A 20715-nucleotide genomic window follows, 5' to 3' on the forward strand; every position below is an offset into this window, starting at 1 on the left:
AAATATCTAAAACTATACCTGATATAAACCAGGCAAACAAAATTAATTTACTTGCCCCAGCACCATTTTTGTGTATTAAAAATGAAAACTAGACCACATAGGAGAAATAAAGGAAACAATGTTTCTATTTTTCATTGCAAATTTTTATGTAACTCAGGACAACAAGATTTAAAAAGGCTTTAGGAAGAAGCAGGAGTAAATTTTAATGCTGACAATAATAGATAGAACTTTTGGATCAACACCTACCGATTTTTTTCTACTGTTTTCCAGATCTTTGAGTTCATTCTCGATTTTTGTGATTAATTCCCTGAGTTCATCAAGATTAGTGCAAATAAGCTAAAATAAAACACAAAAACACAGCTTGATAACACATAATATAAAACACCCAAAATGTGGTAACAGAAGTTGTTTTAACACACACTGAATTCACAATTATTTGTCTTTGTAACAGCAAAATGCAAAGAAAGCTCCGCAGTTTATATTTTAAAAGGTATTTACTTGTTATGATGTATGAACTTCAGGCTTTCACCCCACATCCCCACCTTTCAGTTTGCTTTATAATCCAGGTACTTTTTTTTTTTTTTTTAACATTCTTAACTTTCAGCCCAGAATGACAAAGATCTGGAAACTCACCCTAGATTTCACAGGTTACTGAATCACCTTTAAGAAATGCTTCATCAAGCAGTCTCCTAGCAGGTGAATAAATGCACCCTTGGAGAACTATCATTTTACCTTTGCTTTGGTTGCTAACTATACAATTTAACAAATTGCATTACTGCTGTTGGGATTGCTAATAAAGAGGGACTTCAACTATATGAATATATTCAAAGAAGTTAATGAAATTACGTATACATTCTTAATATGATCTTCTTGGTAGTCCTTAATAAAACCATCTCCAGAGATAGCATCTATTTCCTTTCATAATTATATGGCTCATTTAATTTCACCTTGGTAATGCTGGCAAATGGCCAAAACACTTGGTCTTTAGTTATTAATTAATAATCAAACTAGTTTGGCTTAATTACTAAAGATTTAAACAGTGAAGTGTCAGCAGCAATAACAAAAATATTAGTAACTACATTTTAGTTTTTGTATAATTATACTGAATTTTTCCAATTTGTTTGATACATTTTACTTTTTTTTCTAAAATAATTTAAGCTTATATTTTAAAAAATCTGTTGTGAAAAAGAAATAGAAGATTTCTAAAAGATAACTGCAACCACATATAGAGGAAAAGTTTTAGATTAATGAAAATCTTGTAATGTTTATACTGTGTGATAATGAAAAATAAACCCACTATACTTATAAAGCTACTAATTCATCATTAAATTTTTATCAGTCCCATGTTTCTTATATTCATTAATTTCTTGTAAGGGTGTTGTTTTCCTAAAAGGTATATTTTCTTTTAAAAGAACACAAACAAAAACAACAAAAGCAAAAGTAGGTTACAACAAGATCATTCCTCATGACTGTGTGACAAAAATGAGAGACTAGGAGCACCGACACTTTATCATTAAGTTGAACCATACGAAATCGCTGATATGCCTTTGATCTACAAAAATGGCAACATGGTTCAACCTAACAGACAAAGAAAAAGTTATCACAGATAATATAAATTATACTTAGTATTAACAATTATTAGAAACATCTACATAATTTCAAACTCACAGAACTGACAAAGCAGGGAAAATATGTATTTAAGTAACCCAAATTAAATAATTTCAGAATAGAAAACAGTATGGGATGATGTAGTAGGACAGTGCAGCTGATATTTATTACACACTACACATTTCCATTTGCCAAATCTAGAATTATGGAAGAAATGCTGATGGTTAAGCAGTGCACTAGCTAATTATCTAAGTGCCTCTAGAACTAGATAATGTCTTCAACTTCTATCACTAAAGCCTCAGAACCATGTTGGCCCTACACCAGGTTTCTAGAAAGTACTCAATGGGAACTAAACTTTCCATTGTATAATCTGCTATTATGACTACCATGTCAAATTTGCCACAGAGCTTGTAGATGGTTACACCCTTTTCACTGAACTTGATGTATTAGTCAATAGCACACCATGGATTTCTCATTTGCACATATGGCAAAGCTCAGAGGAGTTTTCACTTGCATCTCAGCTGTCTCATTACACATGGAGTAAGGGTACATTTTGCATGTACGTTGTAGAAACTTACGGTAACAATGAAAACATATACCCCTACACCTGACCACATCCTAAAAAATTTAAGATCTTTTAATTAGCAAGCAAATATTTACATTCCGTTTAAGGGAACAGATACCACAGTTGTGAAGTCAAATCAGGAATGATTTCCACAGCCTAAGAGCTATAAGTAAGCTGTACTACATCAGTGCTTCTCAAACTTTAACATGCATAAGAATCATCTGGGAATCTTGTTAAAAGGAGGTTTTTGATTTAGTAGGTCTGAAGCAGGACACAGGATTCTGCATTTCTAACAAGTTGCCAGGTATGGTCTGAAGATCACATTTTTAAGCAATAATGTACTAAATGATTATGAATTACAAATCTGCATGGCTATGGAAACATGCTAGTAGTATGGAGCTAAATGAGTATGAAAATTCAAAAAGATTAATTTCCAAATAGGGGATGGAATAGTGAATTAAATGCACAATGATAAGACAAATGTTTCTTAAATGACATGACGCAAACATAAATTTTGCTGAATTTGAGGGTCAAAATATTTTTAGCAACATTTACTTTGAAGTTATCTTAAAATAACTTAATATCTACATGACAATTTATACTCTTTATATACTAATATATACCTCTTTCTACATATATATGTAATACCTAATATATATACCCAAAATATACAGTCAAGTTATTAGAAAATTCTTGTATGGGAACATAATTCTAATTTTATTACTGATATCAAGGGAAAAATAATTTGATTTATGCCAATTCTGTCAATATATACACTCTATTCCTTCTCTCTACAAAGTAAGGCATATGTGTGGCCTTTAAACTCAATTCATTTTCAAATGGTGCTTTTAAAAATAGAATCAATCCAATAAGAAATGTTCACCTCAATAAGGAGAACAGATGCATTATTTGAACAAAGCAAAACAGCTTATTAAGACCTCCTTCTCATTACCTTAAATTTGAAAAAAATATCTAAGGCTCGGTGCCTCCAGGGGTGAAAAGGAAAGCTCCATAGCAGCTTGGATTACAGATGGGTCACACTGCCAACACTCATAGGAGAAGGTTTTCAGTCATACTGCAGAGGTTAGAAGAGCTTTATCGCCCAGGAAGAACCTTTTCAAGGATGTCACACTCTCCCTCAAATTAACCTTTCACTTGATGCAACCCATGAGAGAGTCACAAAATCATAAATCTTAGAGCTGAAAGGAACCGCCCCCAAAATGTGATTTGGTCCAAACCCTGGCAAAGGCTAAAAAGGTGTATCTCCAATTCATATACAAGCTAGTTAAAATTAACAGAGATAAAGTAACGTAAGATGACACACTCAGAGAGAAAACCATGGAACCTAGGACTCCTCCTCCTCCTACTAGATCATCTTCTTTAAGGGTTCCCTCTAAACAAAATAAAACAAAAAAACTAACAATAATTGAACATGTATTATAGTTTTAAGAATTAATTTATACCTAAGCTTTCACTTCTATTAAATGGTAAATATTAAAAGGCCCTCTCTCCAACTCAAGAAGCAGAAGTGTGTGTATACAGTGGGGGAGGGGAGGTCCTATAGAGGTTGAAAGAACTCCATGACCACATCTCAGAAAAATTACAAAGTAAATTATTTCTTATTTTATCACTACTTCAAGCTAGATATTATGCCCTTTGGGTATAAACTCAATAGGTTTGAGAGGTATTTACTTTATTGATTCCAAAAAGGACACAAATAAGGTAGCATACAAAAGTAAAAGAATATAGTAAATTACATTAAAAAGCAAAAGGAAAACAATGCAGTCAAAATGAATAGGTCCAAATAAAATGGATCACATTTACTACCACTCTAATAAAACACTCCAATAATTTATTTAAAAAATTATAAGTAAAACAATAAATGCATGGTGTAAATTCAAAATCTATATTATATTTAAAATAAAATTATATTGACATCTGTTAAGACTATGATGACAGGAAAATTCCTTCTCACTTCTATGATCATCATATCAGCAATACTGACTACTTCAAAACTTGCAAATGAAGATATCATGTGTGACATGACAAGTCTGATTAACAAGTTAAAACATTTTATACCACTATATGATTAAAACCTGATGTTTCTCTCAATGTACTATATATAAAAATGGAAAAAATTTTAAGGGGAAAGTAAAACCCCATGATGTTAAAAGTGAAACAAAAAGCTGAAGTTGAAAATACTCATTTTATTAGGATACATTCCACATGAATGAAGAACAAATGAGAAGGATAAGGATGTATGTGTAAAGAAAAATAGTTTTAAAGAAAAAAGGTAGCAATTCAAAATAACAATACAATCAAAATAACAATACAATCAAAAGGTCCTTAACTCAGTGAAGCAGTTAAACTCTAATTTTACTTTTGGTCCCAATTTGGCACTTTATTTCATATCCCTTAGTTTCTCCATTGGTTAAATGGAAAAATAGAGTTTTTTCAGAGGTATGTTGGATCAGTGAGTTTATGCTTATGTTTAAAAATAATACTACTATGTAAGTCTTAGTCAACAGCTGGATTCTGGATTTCCTTTGCAAAGGAGCCTTTCGAATAAGTCACATATATGGAATAGGAACAAGTACACATGACATGAAAGATTTTGATTACCAACAAAAAGCAGAGTCATGGTAACTAAGGCTTTTAAATTATTTTAAAGACTTATTGAGACTTGACAAACTAGCTTTAAGAATACTTTCTGGGACCTTCAAGATGGCAGAGGAGTAAGACGTGGAGATCACCTTCCTCCCCCCAGATACATCAGAAATACATCTACATATGGAACAAATCCTACAGAACACCTACTAAACGCTGGCAGAAGACCTCAGACTTCCCAAAAGATATATATTTTTTTATCCTTTGTCTCTTTTTGTGAGTGTGTATGTGTATGCTTTTGTGTGATTTTCTCTGTATAGCTTTGCTTTTACCATTTGTCCTAGGGTTCTCTCTGTCCTTTTTTTTTTTTTTAGTATAGTTTTTAGCACTTGTTATCATTGGTGGATTTTGTTTATTGGTTTGGTTGCTCTCTCTTTTTTCTATGACTTTTTAATTTTTAAAAATTTTAATAACTTTACTTTATTATTATTTTTTTTTCTTTCTTTTCCTTTTTCTCCTTTTTCTTCTGAGCCGTGTGGCTGACAGGGTCTTGGTGCTCCAGCCAGGTGTCAGGCCTGTGCCTCTGAGGTGGGAGGGCCGAGTTCAGGACACTGGTCCACCAGAGACCTCCCAGCTCCACGTAATATCAAATGGCAAAAGTGCTTCCAGAGATCTCCATCTCAATGATAAGACCTAGCTCCACTCAACAACCAGCAAGCTACAGTGCTGGACACCCTATGCCAAACAACTAGCAAGAAAGGAACACAACCCCACCCATTAGCAGAGAGGCTGCCTAAAATCATAATAAGGTCACAGACACCCCAAAACACACCACCAGATGTGGTCCTGCCCACCAGAAAGACAAGATCCAGCCTCATCCACCAGAACACAGACACTAGTCCCCTCCACCACAAAGCCTACATAACCCACTGAACCAACCTTAGCCACAGGGGGCAGACACCAAAAACAACGGGAACTACGAAGCTGCGAAAAGGAGACCCCAAACACAGTAAGATAAGCAAAATGAGAAGACAGAGAAACACATAGCAGATGAAGCATCAAGGTAAAAACCCACCCGACCAAACAAATGAAGAAGAAATAGGCAGTCTACCTGAAAAAGAATTCAGAGTAATGATAGTAAAGATGATCCAAAATCTAGGAAATAGAATGGAGAAAATACAAGAAACATTTAACAAGGACCCAGAAGAACTAAAGAGCAAACAAATAATGATGAACAACACAATAAATGAAATTAAGAATTCTCTAGAAGGAATCAATAGCAGAATAACTGAGGCAGAGGAACAGATAAGTGACTGGAAGATAAAATAGTGGAAATAACTACCACAGAGCAGAATAAATAAAAAAGAATGAAACAATTGAGGATAGTCTCAGAGACCTCTGGAACAACATTAAACGCACAAACATTCGAATGATAGGGGTCCCAGAAGAAGAGAAAAAGAAAGGGACTGAGAAAATATTTGAAGAGATTATAGTGGAAAACTCCCCCAGTATGGGAAAGGAAGTAGTCAATAAAGTCCAAGAAGCACAGAGAGTCACATACAGGATAAATGAAAGGAGAAACACGCCAAGACACGTATGAATCAAACTATCAAAAATTAAATACAAAGAAAAAATATTAAAAGCAGCAAGGGAAAAGCAATGATTAATATACAAGGGAATCCCCATGAGGTTACCAGCAGATCTTCCAGCAGAAACTCTGCAAGCCAGAGCAAGCAGCAGGACATATTTAAAGTGATGAAAGGGAAAAACCTACAACCAAGATTACTCTACCCAGCAAGGATCTCATTCAGATTTGACGGAGAAATTAAAACTTTTACAGACAAGCAAAAGCTAACAGAATTCAGCATCACCAAACCACCTTTACAACAAATGCTAAAGGAACTTCTCTAGGCAGGAAACACAAGAGAAGGAAGAGACCTACGAGAACAAACCCAAAACAATTAAGAAAATGGTAATAGGAACAAACATATTGATAACTACTTTAAATGTAAATAGACTAATCTCCCACCAACAGACATAGACTGGCTGAATGGATACAAAAACAAGACCCATATATATGCTGTCTACAAGAGACCCACTTCAGACCTAGGGACACATACAGACTAAAAGTGAGGGGATGTAAAAGATATTCCATGCAAATGGAAATCAAAAGAAAGCTGGAGTAGCAAGCCTCATATCAAACAAAATAGACTGTAAAATAAAGACTATTACAAGAGACAAAGAAGGACACTACAGAATGATCAATCCAAGAAGAAGATATAACAATTGTAAATATTTATGCACCCAACATAGGCGCACCTCAAAACATAAGGCAAATGCTAACAGCCATAAACGAGGAAACTGACAGTAACACAATCATAGCAGGGGACTTTAACACCCCACTTTCACCAATGGACAGACCATCCAAAATGAAAATAAATAAGGAAATCACAAGCTTTAACAATACATTAAACAAGATGGACTTAACTGATATATACAGGACATTCCATCCAAAAAGAGCAGATTACACTTTCTTTTCAAGTGCTCATGGAACATTCTCCAGGATAGATCATATCTTGGGTCACAAATCAAGCCTTGCTAATTTTAAGAAAATTGAAATCGTATCGAGTATCTTTTCTGACCACAACGCTATGAGACTAGATATCAATTACAGGAAAAAATCTGTAAAAAATACAAACACATGGAGGCTAAACAATACACTACTAAATAACCAAGAGATCACTGAGGAAATCAAACAATACCTAGAAACAAATGACAATGAAAACACAATGACCCAAAACCTATGGGATGCAGCAAAAGCATTCCTAAGAGGGAAGTTTATAGCAATACAATCCTACCTCAAGAAACAAGAAAAATATCAAATAAACAACCTAACCTTCCACCTAAAGCAATTAGAGAAAGAAGAACAAAAAAACCCCAAAGTTAGCAGAAGGAAAGAAACCATAAAGATCAGATCAGAAATAAATGAAAAAGAAATGAAGGAAATGATAGCAAAGATCAGTAAAACTAAAAGCTGGTTCTTTCAGAAGATAAAATTGATAAACCATTAGCAAGACTCATCAAGAAAAACAGGGAGAAGACTCAAGTGAATAGGATTAGAAATGAAAAAGGAGAAGTAACAACTGACACTGAAGAAATACAGAGGATCATGAGAGATTACTACAAGCAACTCTATGCCAATAAAATGGACAACCTGGAAGAAATGGACAAATTCTTAGAAAAGCACAACCTTCTGAGACTGAACCAGGAAGAAACAGAAAATATAAACAGACCAATCACAAGCACTGAAATTGAGACTGTGATTAAAAGTCTTCCAACAAACAAAAGCCCAGGACCAGATGGCTTCACAGGCAAATTCTATCATTTAGTGAAGAGCTAACACCTATCCTCAAACTCTTCCAAAATATAGCAGAGGGAGGAACACTCCCAAACTCATTCTACAAGGCCACCATCATCCTGATACCAAAACCAGACAAAGATGTCACAAAGAAAGAAAACTACAGGCCAATATCACTGAGGAACATAGATGCAAAAATCCTCAACAAAATACTAGCAAACAGAATGCAACAGCACATTAAAAGGATCATACACCATGATCAAGTGGGGTTTATCCCAGGAATGCAAGGATTCTTCAATATACACAAATCAATGTGATACACCATATTAACAACTGAAGGAGAAAAACCATATGATCATCTCAATAGATGCAGAGAAAGCTTTTGACAAAATTCTACACCCATTTATGATAAAAACCCTCCAGAAAGTAGGCAAAGAGGGAACCTACCTCAACATAATAAAGGCCATATATGACAAACCCACACCCAGCATCGTTCTCAATGGTGAAAAACTGAAACCATTTCCTCCAAGATCACGAAGAACAGAAGGTTGCCCACTCTCACCACTATTATTCAACATAGTTTTGGAAGTTTCAGCCACAGCAATCAGAGAAGAAAAAGACATAAAAGGAATCCAAATCGGAAAAGAAGAAGTAAAGCTGTCACTGTTTGCAGATGACATGACACTGTACTCAGAGAATCCTAAAGATGCTACCACAAAACTACTAGAGCTAATCAATGAATTTGGTAAAGGAGCAGGATACAAATTTTTTGTTGTTGTTGCAAGTTAAGTGTTATTTATTTTCCAGGATACAAAACTAATGCACAGAAATCTCTTGCATTCCTATACACTAATGATGAAAAATCTGAAAGAGAAATTAAAGAAACACTCCCATTTACCACTGAAACAAAAAGAATAAAATACCTGGTAATAAACCTACCTAAGGAGACAAAAGACCTGCATGCAGAAGACTAGAAGACACTGATGAAATAAATTAAAGATGATACAAACAGATGGAGACATATACCATATTCTTGGATTGGAAGAATCAACATTGTGAAAATGACTATATTACCCAAAGCAATCTACAGATTCAATGCAATCCCTATCAAACTACCAATGACATTTTTCACAGAACTAGAACAAAACACTTCACAATTTGTATGGAAACACAAAAGACCCCGAATAGCCAAAGCAATCTTGAGAAAGAAAAACGGGGCTGGAGGAATCAGGCTCCCTGACTTCAGACGACAGTACAAAGCTACAGTAATCAAGACAGTATGGTACTGACACAAAAACAGAAATATAGATCAATGGAACAGGATAGAAAGCCCAGAGATAAATCCATGCACATATGGTAACCTTATTTTTGATAAAGGAGGCAAGAATATACAATGGAGAAAAGACAGACTCTTCAATAAGTGGTGCTGGGAAAACCAGACAGCTACATGTAAAAGAATGAAATTAGAACACACCCTAACACCATACACAAAAATAATCTCAAAATGGATTTAAGACCTAAATGTAAGGCCAGACACTATAAAACTCTTAGAGGAAAACATAGGCAGAACACTCTATGACATAAATCACAGCAAGATCCTTTCTGACCCACCTCCTAGGGAAATAGAAATAAAAACAAGAAACAAATGGGACCTAATGAAAATTAAAAGCTTTTGCACAGCAAAGGGAAACATGTCAAGACAAAAAGACAACCCTCAGAATGGTTGAAAATATTTGCAAATGATGCAACTGACAAATCTCCAAAATATACAAGCAGCTCATGCAGCTTAATATCAAAAAACAAACAACCCAACCCAAAAATGGGCAGAAGACCTAGATAGACATTTCTCCAAAGAAGATATACAGATGGCCAACAAACATATGAAAGGATGCTCAACATCACTAATCATTAGAGAAGTGCAAATCAAAACTACAGTGAGGTATCACCTCACACCAGTCAGAATGGCCACCACCAAAAAATCTACAAACAACTGCTGGAGAGGGTGTGGAGTAAAGGGAACCGTCTTGCACTGTTGGTGGGGATGTAAATTGATACAGTCACTACGGAGAACAGTATCGAGGTTCCTTAAAAATCTAAAAATAGAATTACCATATGACCCAGCAATCCCACTACTGGGCATACACCCTGGAAACCATAATTCAAAAAGAGTCATTCATGTACCCCAATGTTCACTGCAGCTCTATTTACAACAGCCAGGACATGGAAGCAACCTAAGTGTCCATCAACAGATGAATGTATAAAGAACATGTGGCACATATATACAATGGAATACTACTCAGCCATAAAAGGAAACGAAATTGAGTTATTTGTAATGAGGTGGATGGAGCTAGAGTCTGTCATACAGAGTGAACTAAGGCAGAAAGAGAAAAACAAATACTATATGCTAACACATATATATGGAATCTAAAAGAAAAAAATGGTTCTGGGCTTCTCTGGTGGCACAGTGGTTGGGAGTCCACCTACCGATGTAGGGGACGCGGGTTCGTGTCCCGGTCCGGTAGGATTCCACATGCTGCGGAGTAGTTGGGCCCGTGAGCCATGGCCGCTGAGCCTGCGCGTCCGGAGCCTGTGCTCCGCAACGGGAGAGGCCACAACAGTGAGAGGCCCGCGTACCGCAACAACAACAAAAAAGAAATGGTTCTGAAGAACCTAGGGCCAGGACAGGAATAAAGTCACAGAAGTAGAGAATGGACTTGAGGACATGGGGAGTGGGAAGGGTAAGCTGGGAAGAAGTGGCATGGACATATACACACTATCAAATGTAAAATAGATAGCTAGTGGGAAGCAGCCACATAGCACAGGGAGATCAGCTCAGTGTTTTGTGACCACCTCCAGGGGTGGGATAGGGAGGGTGGGAGGGAGACGCAAGAGGGAGGAGATATGGGGATATATGTGTATGTATAGCTGATTCACTTTGATATAAAGCAAAAACTAACACACCATTGTAAAGCAATTATACTCCAATAAAGATGCTAAAAAAAAAAATATATATATATATAAAGAACACTTTGTATGACTGTTATAACTGTGTACAAAAAGAGAATTCACATATTAAATTTCTCTCTCAAATATTAAACAAATTAAAAGGCTTCTGGGTAAAAATGAACTTTATTAAGAAAATCAATATTCACTTCTCAATATAAAAGTCTTACATTATAAAACTAACACAGAGGGCTTCCCTGGTGGCGCAGTGGTTGAGAGTCCGCCTGCCGATGCAGGGGACGTGAGTTCGTGCCCCGGTCCAGGAAGATCCCACATGCCGCGGAGCGGCTGGGCCCGTGAGCCATGGCCGCTGAGCCTGCGCGTCCGGAGCCTGTGCTCCGCAACGGGAGAGGCCACAACAGTGAGAGGCCCGCGTACCCAAAAAAAAAAAAAAAAAAAAAAAACTAACACAGAAAACCAAAAATAATTTAGTTTAACAGAGTAATCAGTAACTGTTAAATTTGACATAAAAGCTTTTATCACCAACATGCTAAAGACTAAAAATAAAAATATTTCCTAACTTTTTACAATTATTGCTAAGTAGAAAAACATGACAAGTTCCCCTATATGCCAAATGTATAACCCGACATAACACTAGAGTAGGGAGGGCTCAGCATAAGTTTTCCCTCTAATAAAATATAATGATGCAAATAATATTACCCAGTTTTTCACTTTTCAAATACTTGTAGGCTTAATGATGAAATTTCATGATTTATAAAATATGACCAAATCTGAGATTTATTTCAAGGTCTTAAGTTCCTGGAAAAAGTGGTAAAGGTCAGTAATAGATGCTCTTAATTGACTGATTTTCCTGCTCATAAACACAGTATTTTTTGTCTAAAGCATCTGGCATGCTTATTTGAAAAAATAAATAAGATAATAAAACAGTAAGTTCTATCATTTAATCCTCACAACAATCCTAGGAGTGGGAACTATTATTATTCCATTGTACAGATGAGGAACTGGAAGCTTTGAGCGGTTAAGTAACTTACCTAAGGTTATCAAGTTAGGGCTAAGATGGCATTCGAACCTAAGTAGCCTGGTTCCAGAATCCATATGCTTAAGCACTATCCAGATTACTGACATCCACCTAGACCCACTGAATCAAGGATGGACCCTTAGAGGATGAAACCCAGGATTTTTCACTTTTAATAAAAGTATCAGATTTTTTAATACTATTTAAAGTTTGAGAACCACTGATATAACTGCTAGGAAAAACTGGTACAGATATGGGTAGTCCCATTATAATATATACACAAATATAAATACAATAGGTCTTTGACTGCTTACAGTGTATACTTTAAACAGGGGTGGGATGATTATTTTTTCACACTGAGGTATAGATATTTTAGTTGTGTATATAAATAAACACGGATTCTTCCTGAAGCAAACAGGCTTATAGGTTTGATTTAGTTTTAAAAAAGTCAACAACCACTATCAAATTTAAAAGTAGCTGAGGTCAAAACAGGATTCACTTTTTTAATTCACCAGAACTTAAATACAACAACAACAACAACAAAACCCAACATTTCACACAATTTAATTCCTGGATATGTTTCTGAGGTGCTAAATATCATACTGCTAGAGCTTTTGAGAAGGAAATAAATTTAGTTCTTTGTTATATAATAACCAGTCTTCTTATATGTAGGAGTCTTTCAAATAATTAAAGAAACAAACTACATAGAATTATTATGAGAGGCAAAACTGTAAGTTTTGCATGTAACAATAAAGTTTACTAGTGACTAATACTATGTCCTATTCTTTGCTTATTTGAAGCAAATGACCTATTTCCTGGGAAATAGCTGTCAATTTTCTTTCTCAGTAATACCCTGGTATTTAAATTGTAAACCAGGCATAAGAACAACTGTTCTCATAAGTCTATTTCCCAACCCTAGCCACACACACACACACACACACACACACACACACACACACACACACCTCTCTCACCCCCAACCCCGCCTTCTTTCTAGGACACCTTAAGAACCAGGAAGAGCACTTTATTTTAAACAGTTCAATCTAGCAAAACATGTACTTTTGACCTTAAGTTTCTGAGTGGTAAGCAAATGGTCGGTAACTAACTAAAAACATCATTTACGACAGTGTTTTTCATACTTTTTTGCCCCCAACCCATGGTCAAAAATACATTTTACACTGCATGTCAGTAAACACACACAATGGAAACCAAAGTTTTATGAAACAATATTACCCTTATTATATTTGAAACTCTTAAAATTTCTATTTTAATTTTGTTAGCTTAAAAAAGAAATGCTGGTCATGCAATCCACTAAGCTGATTTCATGCCTCACTAATGAACACCACCTGCAATTAAAAAAAACAAAACAAAACAAAAACTGTCTATGCTGTCTGTGCCACTTATTACATATAAAAATCCATCCATTAATACAGGAATGAAGGGGAATATCAACAGCGGACCAGACCTGTTCTGAGATCCATACTGCCAGGATGAATACTTTGAGGGATTAAGGAAAAAATGAGTGGGAGAAATAGCAAAGGCTAGCATGAAATCAGTGGAAGAAAGAATGACAATATACTATTATAACATTAAATAACACACACAAGCAATGGTAGAAAGGCCTCTAAGTAAACAGTAAATACACTTTTTCGTTTTTAACTGAATATGCTGGAACCAAGGTTACTTTATATAAAAGGATTTTGTAGAAATGGTTGTAATTCATCCTAAGGATGTCATTAAAAATACTCTAAAATACTAAAAGAAAAATATGTCTATTTTCTTTTACTGTTCATTTAAAAGTATTAAATTTTACCAATTAGTAGCTTCCATAAAAAACACTTCCAAAATAGAATTTTTACTGAAAAAAAGATGTGTCTACATTTTTGGATACAGGTAACTGTAAAACTCACATTACATAATATCAATATTTTCATAGTTATTACTCCTTTACTTTCTTCTTTAGTTTTGAGACTCACAGAAATTCATTTTAACATCACTTTTTTTTTGGCAATTGTGTTAATTTTATAATCTAAACCAGAAATAGATTGGACACGCTAATACAAAGAAAAATTTTAAAGAAATAGTCATTTGTTGTAGAAACTCATCTTTTATAAAGTAGAAAATAAAAGTATTATTTAACTAGGGTGAACTTCTCTGCTTATTCTATTATCGACTACAAACAGAAAACTCTTCATATAATCAGATAGCAGTACATACATGTACTTTTTTCTTTTTGCAGAAATGTTTAAAAAACCATTCAATTAACGTTTACTTAATATTCTCTCTGAAGTTCATATATAGCTGTGTTAAAAGTTTTGTTTTTTAAGTTAATAAGTCTGCTATTTCTATAGTGCCCAAATAAAAGAAAATAAAATGGATTACCTACACAATGCTACCATGTACAAATTACAGTTAGTTCTTGGAAGACTTTCACCTACACATTTACTTGATACATATATATATATTTCTATTAAATTACTTCTACAAAACAGTATAGCATACAGAAAACCACAGAGATTTTTGACTATCAAGAGACAAAAAGAGAGGTAAAATTTTTTGAAATACTAGCAGATTAAATTTTAGCTATATCTACACTTGCAGCGAAAAAGTCATAGTTGGAAACATCTCATTAAAAGTATTGTGTGTTATGGCGGAATTTAGCCAATCTCTTGAGGAACAATATAAACACTGAAACAAAAAATTAAACTGAAAAGTATTGAGACAAAATTGAAACATTTACCTGAAATTCTGGTACAGTAGGTGACTTTGTGACAGTTTTCCTCTTCTTTGTGATTGCTTTTTTAGATATGGATTTTTTTCCTTTCAAGATTAAAAGAGAAAAGCTTCATAATGCTGTTTATAGCACTTCATTAACAAAACCCAAATTACATAGAACCTTGAAAGTTAAATTATAACTAAAAGGTGACTTCTAGTGAGTCAAATAAAAATGATGAATCAAAACAAGCCCCAGCAAAAGCAAACATTAAACTATAACTACCTGTAACAGACATATTAACAAATGGTGTTTTCTTTCTATAAGAACCAAACTATTATCATCTCCAATGTGTTGCACAGTACCAGAATTTATTACAATAAGATTTGGCAAAAAAGTCACATTACTACTGCTTAGTTAAAATCTAATTCACAACTTAAAATGAGGTTACATAAGAAAAAACCTTACCTTTAACAATGACTTCTGTAGTCAGGAACTTGCATAGAACTATACTCTGAAGACTATGGTCTTTATTCAACCTAATGTGAAAATCCTCTCAGTAGCTTAGGAAACAGGGTTTTCCTTCTATCCCTTTAGTTCTGCACTCACCTAATGGGCTGCCGTTGGCAGTATTCAATAACCAGTTTTAAAACAAGGTAAACATTTCCCTTTAAAGTGCACCTAGTCATTTGTGCAATCAGAAATCACTAGGAAAAATATATCCACATTCTTAAATCTATTTCATAGCATAAAGTACATATAATCTAAAATATGTATTTAACCAGACAAAAGGAATATGTACATACATACAGCCTCTATTTTCTAGTAAGGAACATAGTCAAGTAAATGCTTTTCCCCCCATTTGCAATCAGCAAAATCAATTAATAAATTGTTACTTAATCAACAAACATGAGATACAGTACACTTTATGGGGACAACAAAAAATTATAAAATGGAAACCCTGTCCTCCAAGAGTTTACAATCTATGTAGGGAGTAAAAAATTAATTAGAAATACTTAAAAGTTAATTTTAGTTCACAATCATTTGTAGGCTAAAATCATCTTAAAAATTACTTTTTTTTAAAAGAGAAAATGACTAAGTACTGAAAGCAACTTTGCTATACTACATAAGCCCTATTGTTCTTTTCTAAATGTTTTCCTGCATAGATGTGATCTTGCATGAAAACAGTTAATTTTATTGCAACATTTTATTCAACTCATAAGCGCAATTCCAGTTTACAATATAATTGTATTTTCTTCTGTATTCCTCTTTCAATCATATCACAGAATTGTAATTTGGGTCATTTCTAACTTTGACTCAATAAAATGCAAGTATACCATACTTGAACTACTGCAAATTTTCAGGGGCTGAGATTCACATGGGTTTTAGTGTTTTGTTCCACTAGGTAACAATTAAATTTAAAAACCTAATGTAGGGACTTCCCTGGTGGTGCAGTGGTTAAGAATACACCTGCCAATGCAGGGGACATGGGTTCGAGCCCTGGTCCACGAAGATCCCACATGCCGCGGAGCAACTAAGCCCGCGAGCCACAACTACTGAAGCCCACGCACCTATAGCCCGTGCTCCGCAAGAAGAGAAGCCATTGCAATGAGAAGCCCGCGCACCGCAATGAAGAGTAGCGCCTGCTTGCCACAACTAGAAAAAGCCCACGTGCAGCAATAAAGACCCAACACAGCCAAAAATAAATTTAAAAAAAAGAATGTATATTTCTTTTCTTATCACTGTTATTTGCTTATGTGCTCACACAGTACCTACACTAGAACTAAACTCATACAAAAACAAGTGGGTGGGTGGCTGCTTTAGCAATATTCAAGGAGAAGTGATTAAATTCTTGGTATCTCTATAATACAGCTAGTTACTGATTTCTAAACTGGATGCAATAGGTACCTCTCAAGGGGACTGATAAATCTGAACCCCAAAATGCCTTTCCTCTATATGCTACCTTTACTATTCTTGAAAGTTCATGGGAAAAGATTTAACTGCTTGCTGACCTAAGACAGCAATTTGAAGGAAATGAAATCCTTCCTCATTCCTATTCCCCACCCCCTCAGCACTCCTCTAACTAGCTTTTTAAAAAATAATTTGATTTTGTATTTATTTCTTTATAAGCACAACAGAGGTCACTCTTGATATTCCCAATTAATTTCATATTGTTGCCACAGAGGCACTAAGGTACTAAATTCTCAGTTAACTCTAACAATCACTCTGTTTGACTGTAAATTAAGTAAATTAAGCAGCTGAGGTGGTTACTAGGCATCTCCTTTCATCATGTCATTAACATACTTAAATGTTATTAAGTAACTAGAAGTAGTACTGTGCAGTAGTTTTAAGCTTGAGTTTTGGAACTACCTGGGTTGGAATGTCAGTTCTAACCACCTACTAGCTGCAAGACCTTGAGCAAATTATTTTATTTCCTTGTGAAGTTTCATCATCTCTAAAATAGGGATAATGATATCACCTATGTTGTGAGAATTAAACGAGTTAAAACACGTTAAGAGCTTAGACTACTGCTAGGCACATGGTAAATCACCAATAAATGTTAGCTGTTGTTCTCATGTGCCTTAGCTAAGTTGTGGTAAAGGTTTAAACAAAATGTTTATTATCTTTTAACCTTCTTCAAATTCTTTTATTAACTTAGTCCTTCATTTTAGTTCTTCTTGCTCTTATGTCCTATGTGCTACCACTCGACTTTGTACACATATCAATTAATGTAACACTTATCATACAGTATTATAATTATCTGTTTATATGTTTCTCTTCCTTACTAGATTGGAAATTACTGACAACAGAAATCCTATTATTCATTTTGCACGTACAGCATTTAGCACACAAGAGAAATGATCCTTAAATATAAGAATCCTATACTTCATCAGAAATTTTATCAGTTTGGGGATAGAAAAAGGGAGGCAGGTAATTGTTTACAATTCTTAGGGTCAATCTGAGTCCATTTTATAATGAGGAAAACACTGACAGACAATTTAAATAATTTACACAATTTACCAAAGAGTTTCACAACATGACCTAGGAACGGTAGTAAGGAAAATAACATTTATTGATAGCCTACTATGTGTCAGACACTTAGTAAGGTGATATATAAATTACCTCAGTTAATTCTGAAAACCACCCTCCAAGGTAGGCAACATCCCCATTTTAATAAGGGATAAATGAAGATCAAAAAAGTTACTTAACTTACTTAAGTGTTACACTGTAATAAGTAAGCCCCATAGCCAGGGACTCTAACACCAAAGTCCAAACTCTTTCCATTATGTAATTCTAACCTCTCAAAAATCATAGTTACCATCTATTGATTCCTACCGTGTGCCAGGCACCATGCTAGGTGCTATGCATTTGCTTGCTATTCCATTAAACCTTGAAAAAATACAGCAAGGTAGGTATTACCTCATTTTTCACAGAGAAAGAAACAGGCTATAAACAGGTAAATAAATTGATGGAGAACTTACAGCTAATATGCACTGGAGCATATATTTGTACTAGATGTGTCTCACTTCAAAGCTGTGCTCTTTTTATGGTAAAATACTGCATTGTTTTCAGACATTCTACAGGGATGTAATCTGCATCTGATTGATTTCAGAGCATTCCTTTTGATTCGGGTTATAAGATTTGCATATTCACTATTACTTAATACCTTGAGACTATGTCCTCCACAAAACAATTTGAATACAAATTTTCCTGTATTCTTCAATAAAAATCAACTGTTACTTTTTATTAAATATTACTTTTAAAATGGAGCATGGGATACTGTAAAACCACACAGCCTTTGTTTTATAACCTGTTTTTGCTCCAGGGCAAGATAATATAGAGGGCAAGTTACATACTGCCCCCTAGTGGGCTTCCATTCCTCTACCACTTACTTGATCATACCCACGGCTTTTACCTCCACTGCCCTAAGTCACCTAGTCCCATAAAATATAACTGTCAGAAGTGAATTTAAAACATACAAAGAATTTCAACACAATTCCTGAGCCTAAAACACAAACATGGGCAAAAAGTGAGTGTCAACATGTACCTAGAAATGGATAAGGAAACTAAATATGGCCTAGTAATTGATACAAGCACAGCCTAATGAAGCTTTTTAAAATTACGCTTAGATCAGCTCTAGAAGGAAGTCCAACTTGAGAGAAAAATATAACTAAAAATATATTTCACACTATAACTTAGGCATAAAATTGTAGTATTCTAGAACATGGAGATACACTTACCAGAAAAATTAAGGTGACTATCATTCCCAACCCAACTCTTTCCTTAGTCTCTTATTCTTCATCTTTACCTTCACCTGGTTTTCCTGCCCGTATTCACTCCTTGGCTCCTTGGACTATTCAGGCTTCCACTTCAATACTCCTAGATTCGGGCTTCCCATGTTTAAAAATTATTCTAACACATACACTACTCTCTCGGTACTTTCATTTTAGGAATATTAATGCGAATGGATACTAAGACATTAATCACTGTTATAGGTAAAAACCCAAGAGCATTTGTATTATAAGTGATTCTGGCAAGTGCCTAGCTAGACGGTGAAGTCACAGAAAGTCTAAATATGGCTTTAATTTACTAAGTGTCCATATCTTGGCTAATATAAGTTTCTGGAATGTTCTAAGTAAGCCATTGACTTTAATAAAACAGCTGATTTTCCTTCTATTCTCCTTGCCTATGAGCAAATTTCTCATCATACTGGCATTTTTTTAACACTATAAAATAATTCGATAACTCCTGAATACTTATTTCTTTTTTTCCCCTTTAACTCAGAATACTGAATTAGTTGTCAAATTCTGCTATTTACTGCAACCTCTCTCTCAAAATGTTGTTTTCTTCTGTCAGTGTGATAGAACAGTTATATAATCATTCCTTATCTGGATTTAGAATTTCTTCTTCCTGGAGTTATCTTCTATCCCTTCATTTTTATAAACACTGCCAGTTTCTTTTTATAGCTCTTTAATGGCATCCTAATTACCCTGCAACATTCCTTCTCCTAATCCTGCCATTCACTTACTAGCTGTGTGACCTTGGATACATTAATAAACCTCTCTGTGCCTCAGTTTTTAAAAATCTATAAAATCTATATAATGGCGGGAATAGTAGCATCTACTTATGAGTTTTTATGAGGATTAAATGAGACAATATATATAAAGGCTTAGAATAGTGCCTGGCATGCAGTAATCATTATATGAGTATTAGGTTTTTGGAGGGGTGGAGGAAGTAGAAGGCATTAAAATAAAAGGACATGGAGTATAGTCGATTCCTTCAGTCTTGTATCTTGGCATCTTGAGTTGGTCCTCTAAGAATTTTTCCCATAAAGACACACATAGTTTAGGTTCTATAGTAATATTAACACAGAATTACACAACTGTTTCACAGATAAGGGCCTGGATATAATCAAATATTGTAGATTACATTACTTTCTCAGTCATTCCCTATAAAGCAGCTCATTACTTTCACACATTTGATATATTTTATTTCAAGCTCATTTCCCTGCACTGTATTCCTGATTCAATTATCTAAAATAGCACCACATACCCAGAAAGATATCACCTCAAAATGGCATATTTCCATCATTCAAACACCTTTTAAACCCTCAACTTTTTCCTTAAGTTTTTCTCTAATTATGCTTATTTTTTCAGTGACACTTGGCTTAATTACGCCTCCATGGCTGTGCTCACATTATTAACCATTTTTCATCTACCCAATCCCCATTATTCTTCAAAGTCCTTCATCTTCTATTAAATCTTACTATAGCACACATGGATTTAGCCTCTCTTTGACCTTTGTATGGTCTTTACCATATACTTAACAATTATTAAATGAGGCTATTCACTATTTTTGAACCTTAGTTTCTTCACCTATAAGAA

General features: G+C 34.6%; 1 protein-coding gene across 4 annotated transcripts in view; it reads right to left on the minus strand.

Moving 5' to 3' along the window:
- Positions 1-20715, minus strand: part of KIAA2026 (KIAA2026 ortholog) — a 105239-nt gene that overhangs the window by 25310 nt on the left and 59214 nt on the right. For 3 of the 4 annotated variants that reach the window (XM_032634953.1, XM_032634956.1, XM_032634957.1), the window contains 2 exons: positions 14858-14937; positions 247-336 (listed from right to left, as the gene is read on the minus strand). In XM_032634953.1, the coding sequence (XP_032490844.1) occupies positions 247-336; positions 14858-14937 (170 nt within the window). The remainder of the gene's footprint in view (positions 1-246; positions 337-14857; positions 14938-20715) is intronic. The other variant, XM_032634955.1, reaches the window with a different exon arrangement.

Source organism: Phocoena sinus, chromosome 6 (assembly GCF_008692025.1).
Source record: "Phocoena sinus isolate mPhoSin1 chromosome 6, mPhoSin1.pri, whole genome shotgun sequence".
Classification (NCBI taxonomy): domain Eukaryota; kingdom Metazoa; phylum Chordata; class Mammalia; order Artiodactyla; family Phocoenidae; genus Phocoena; species Phocoena sinus.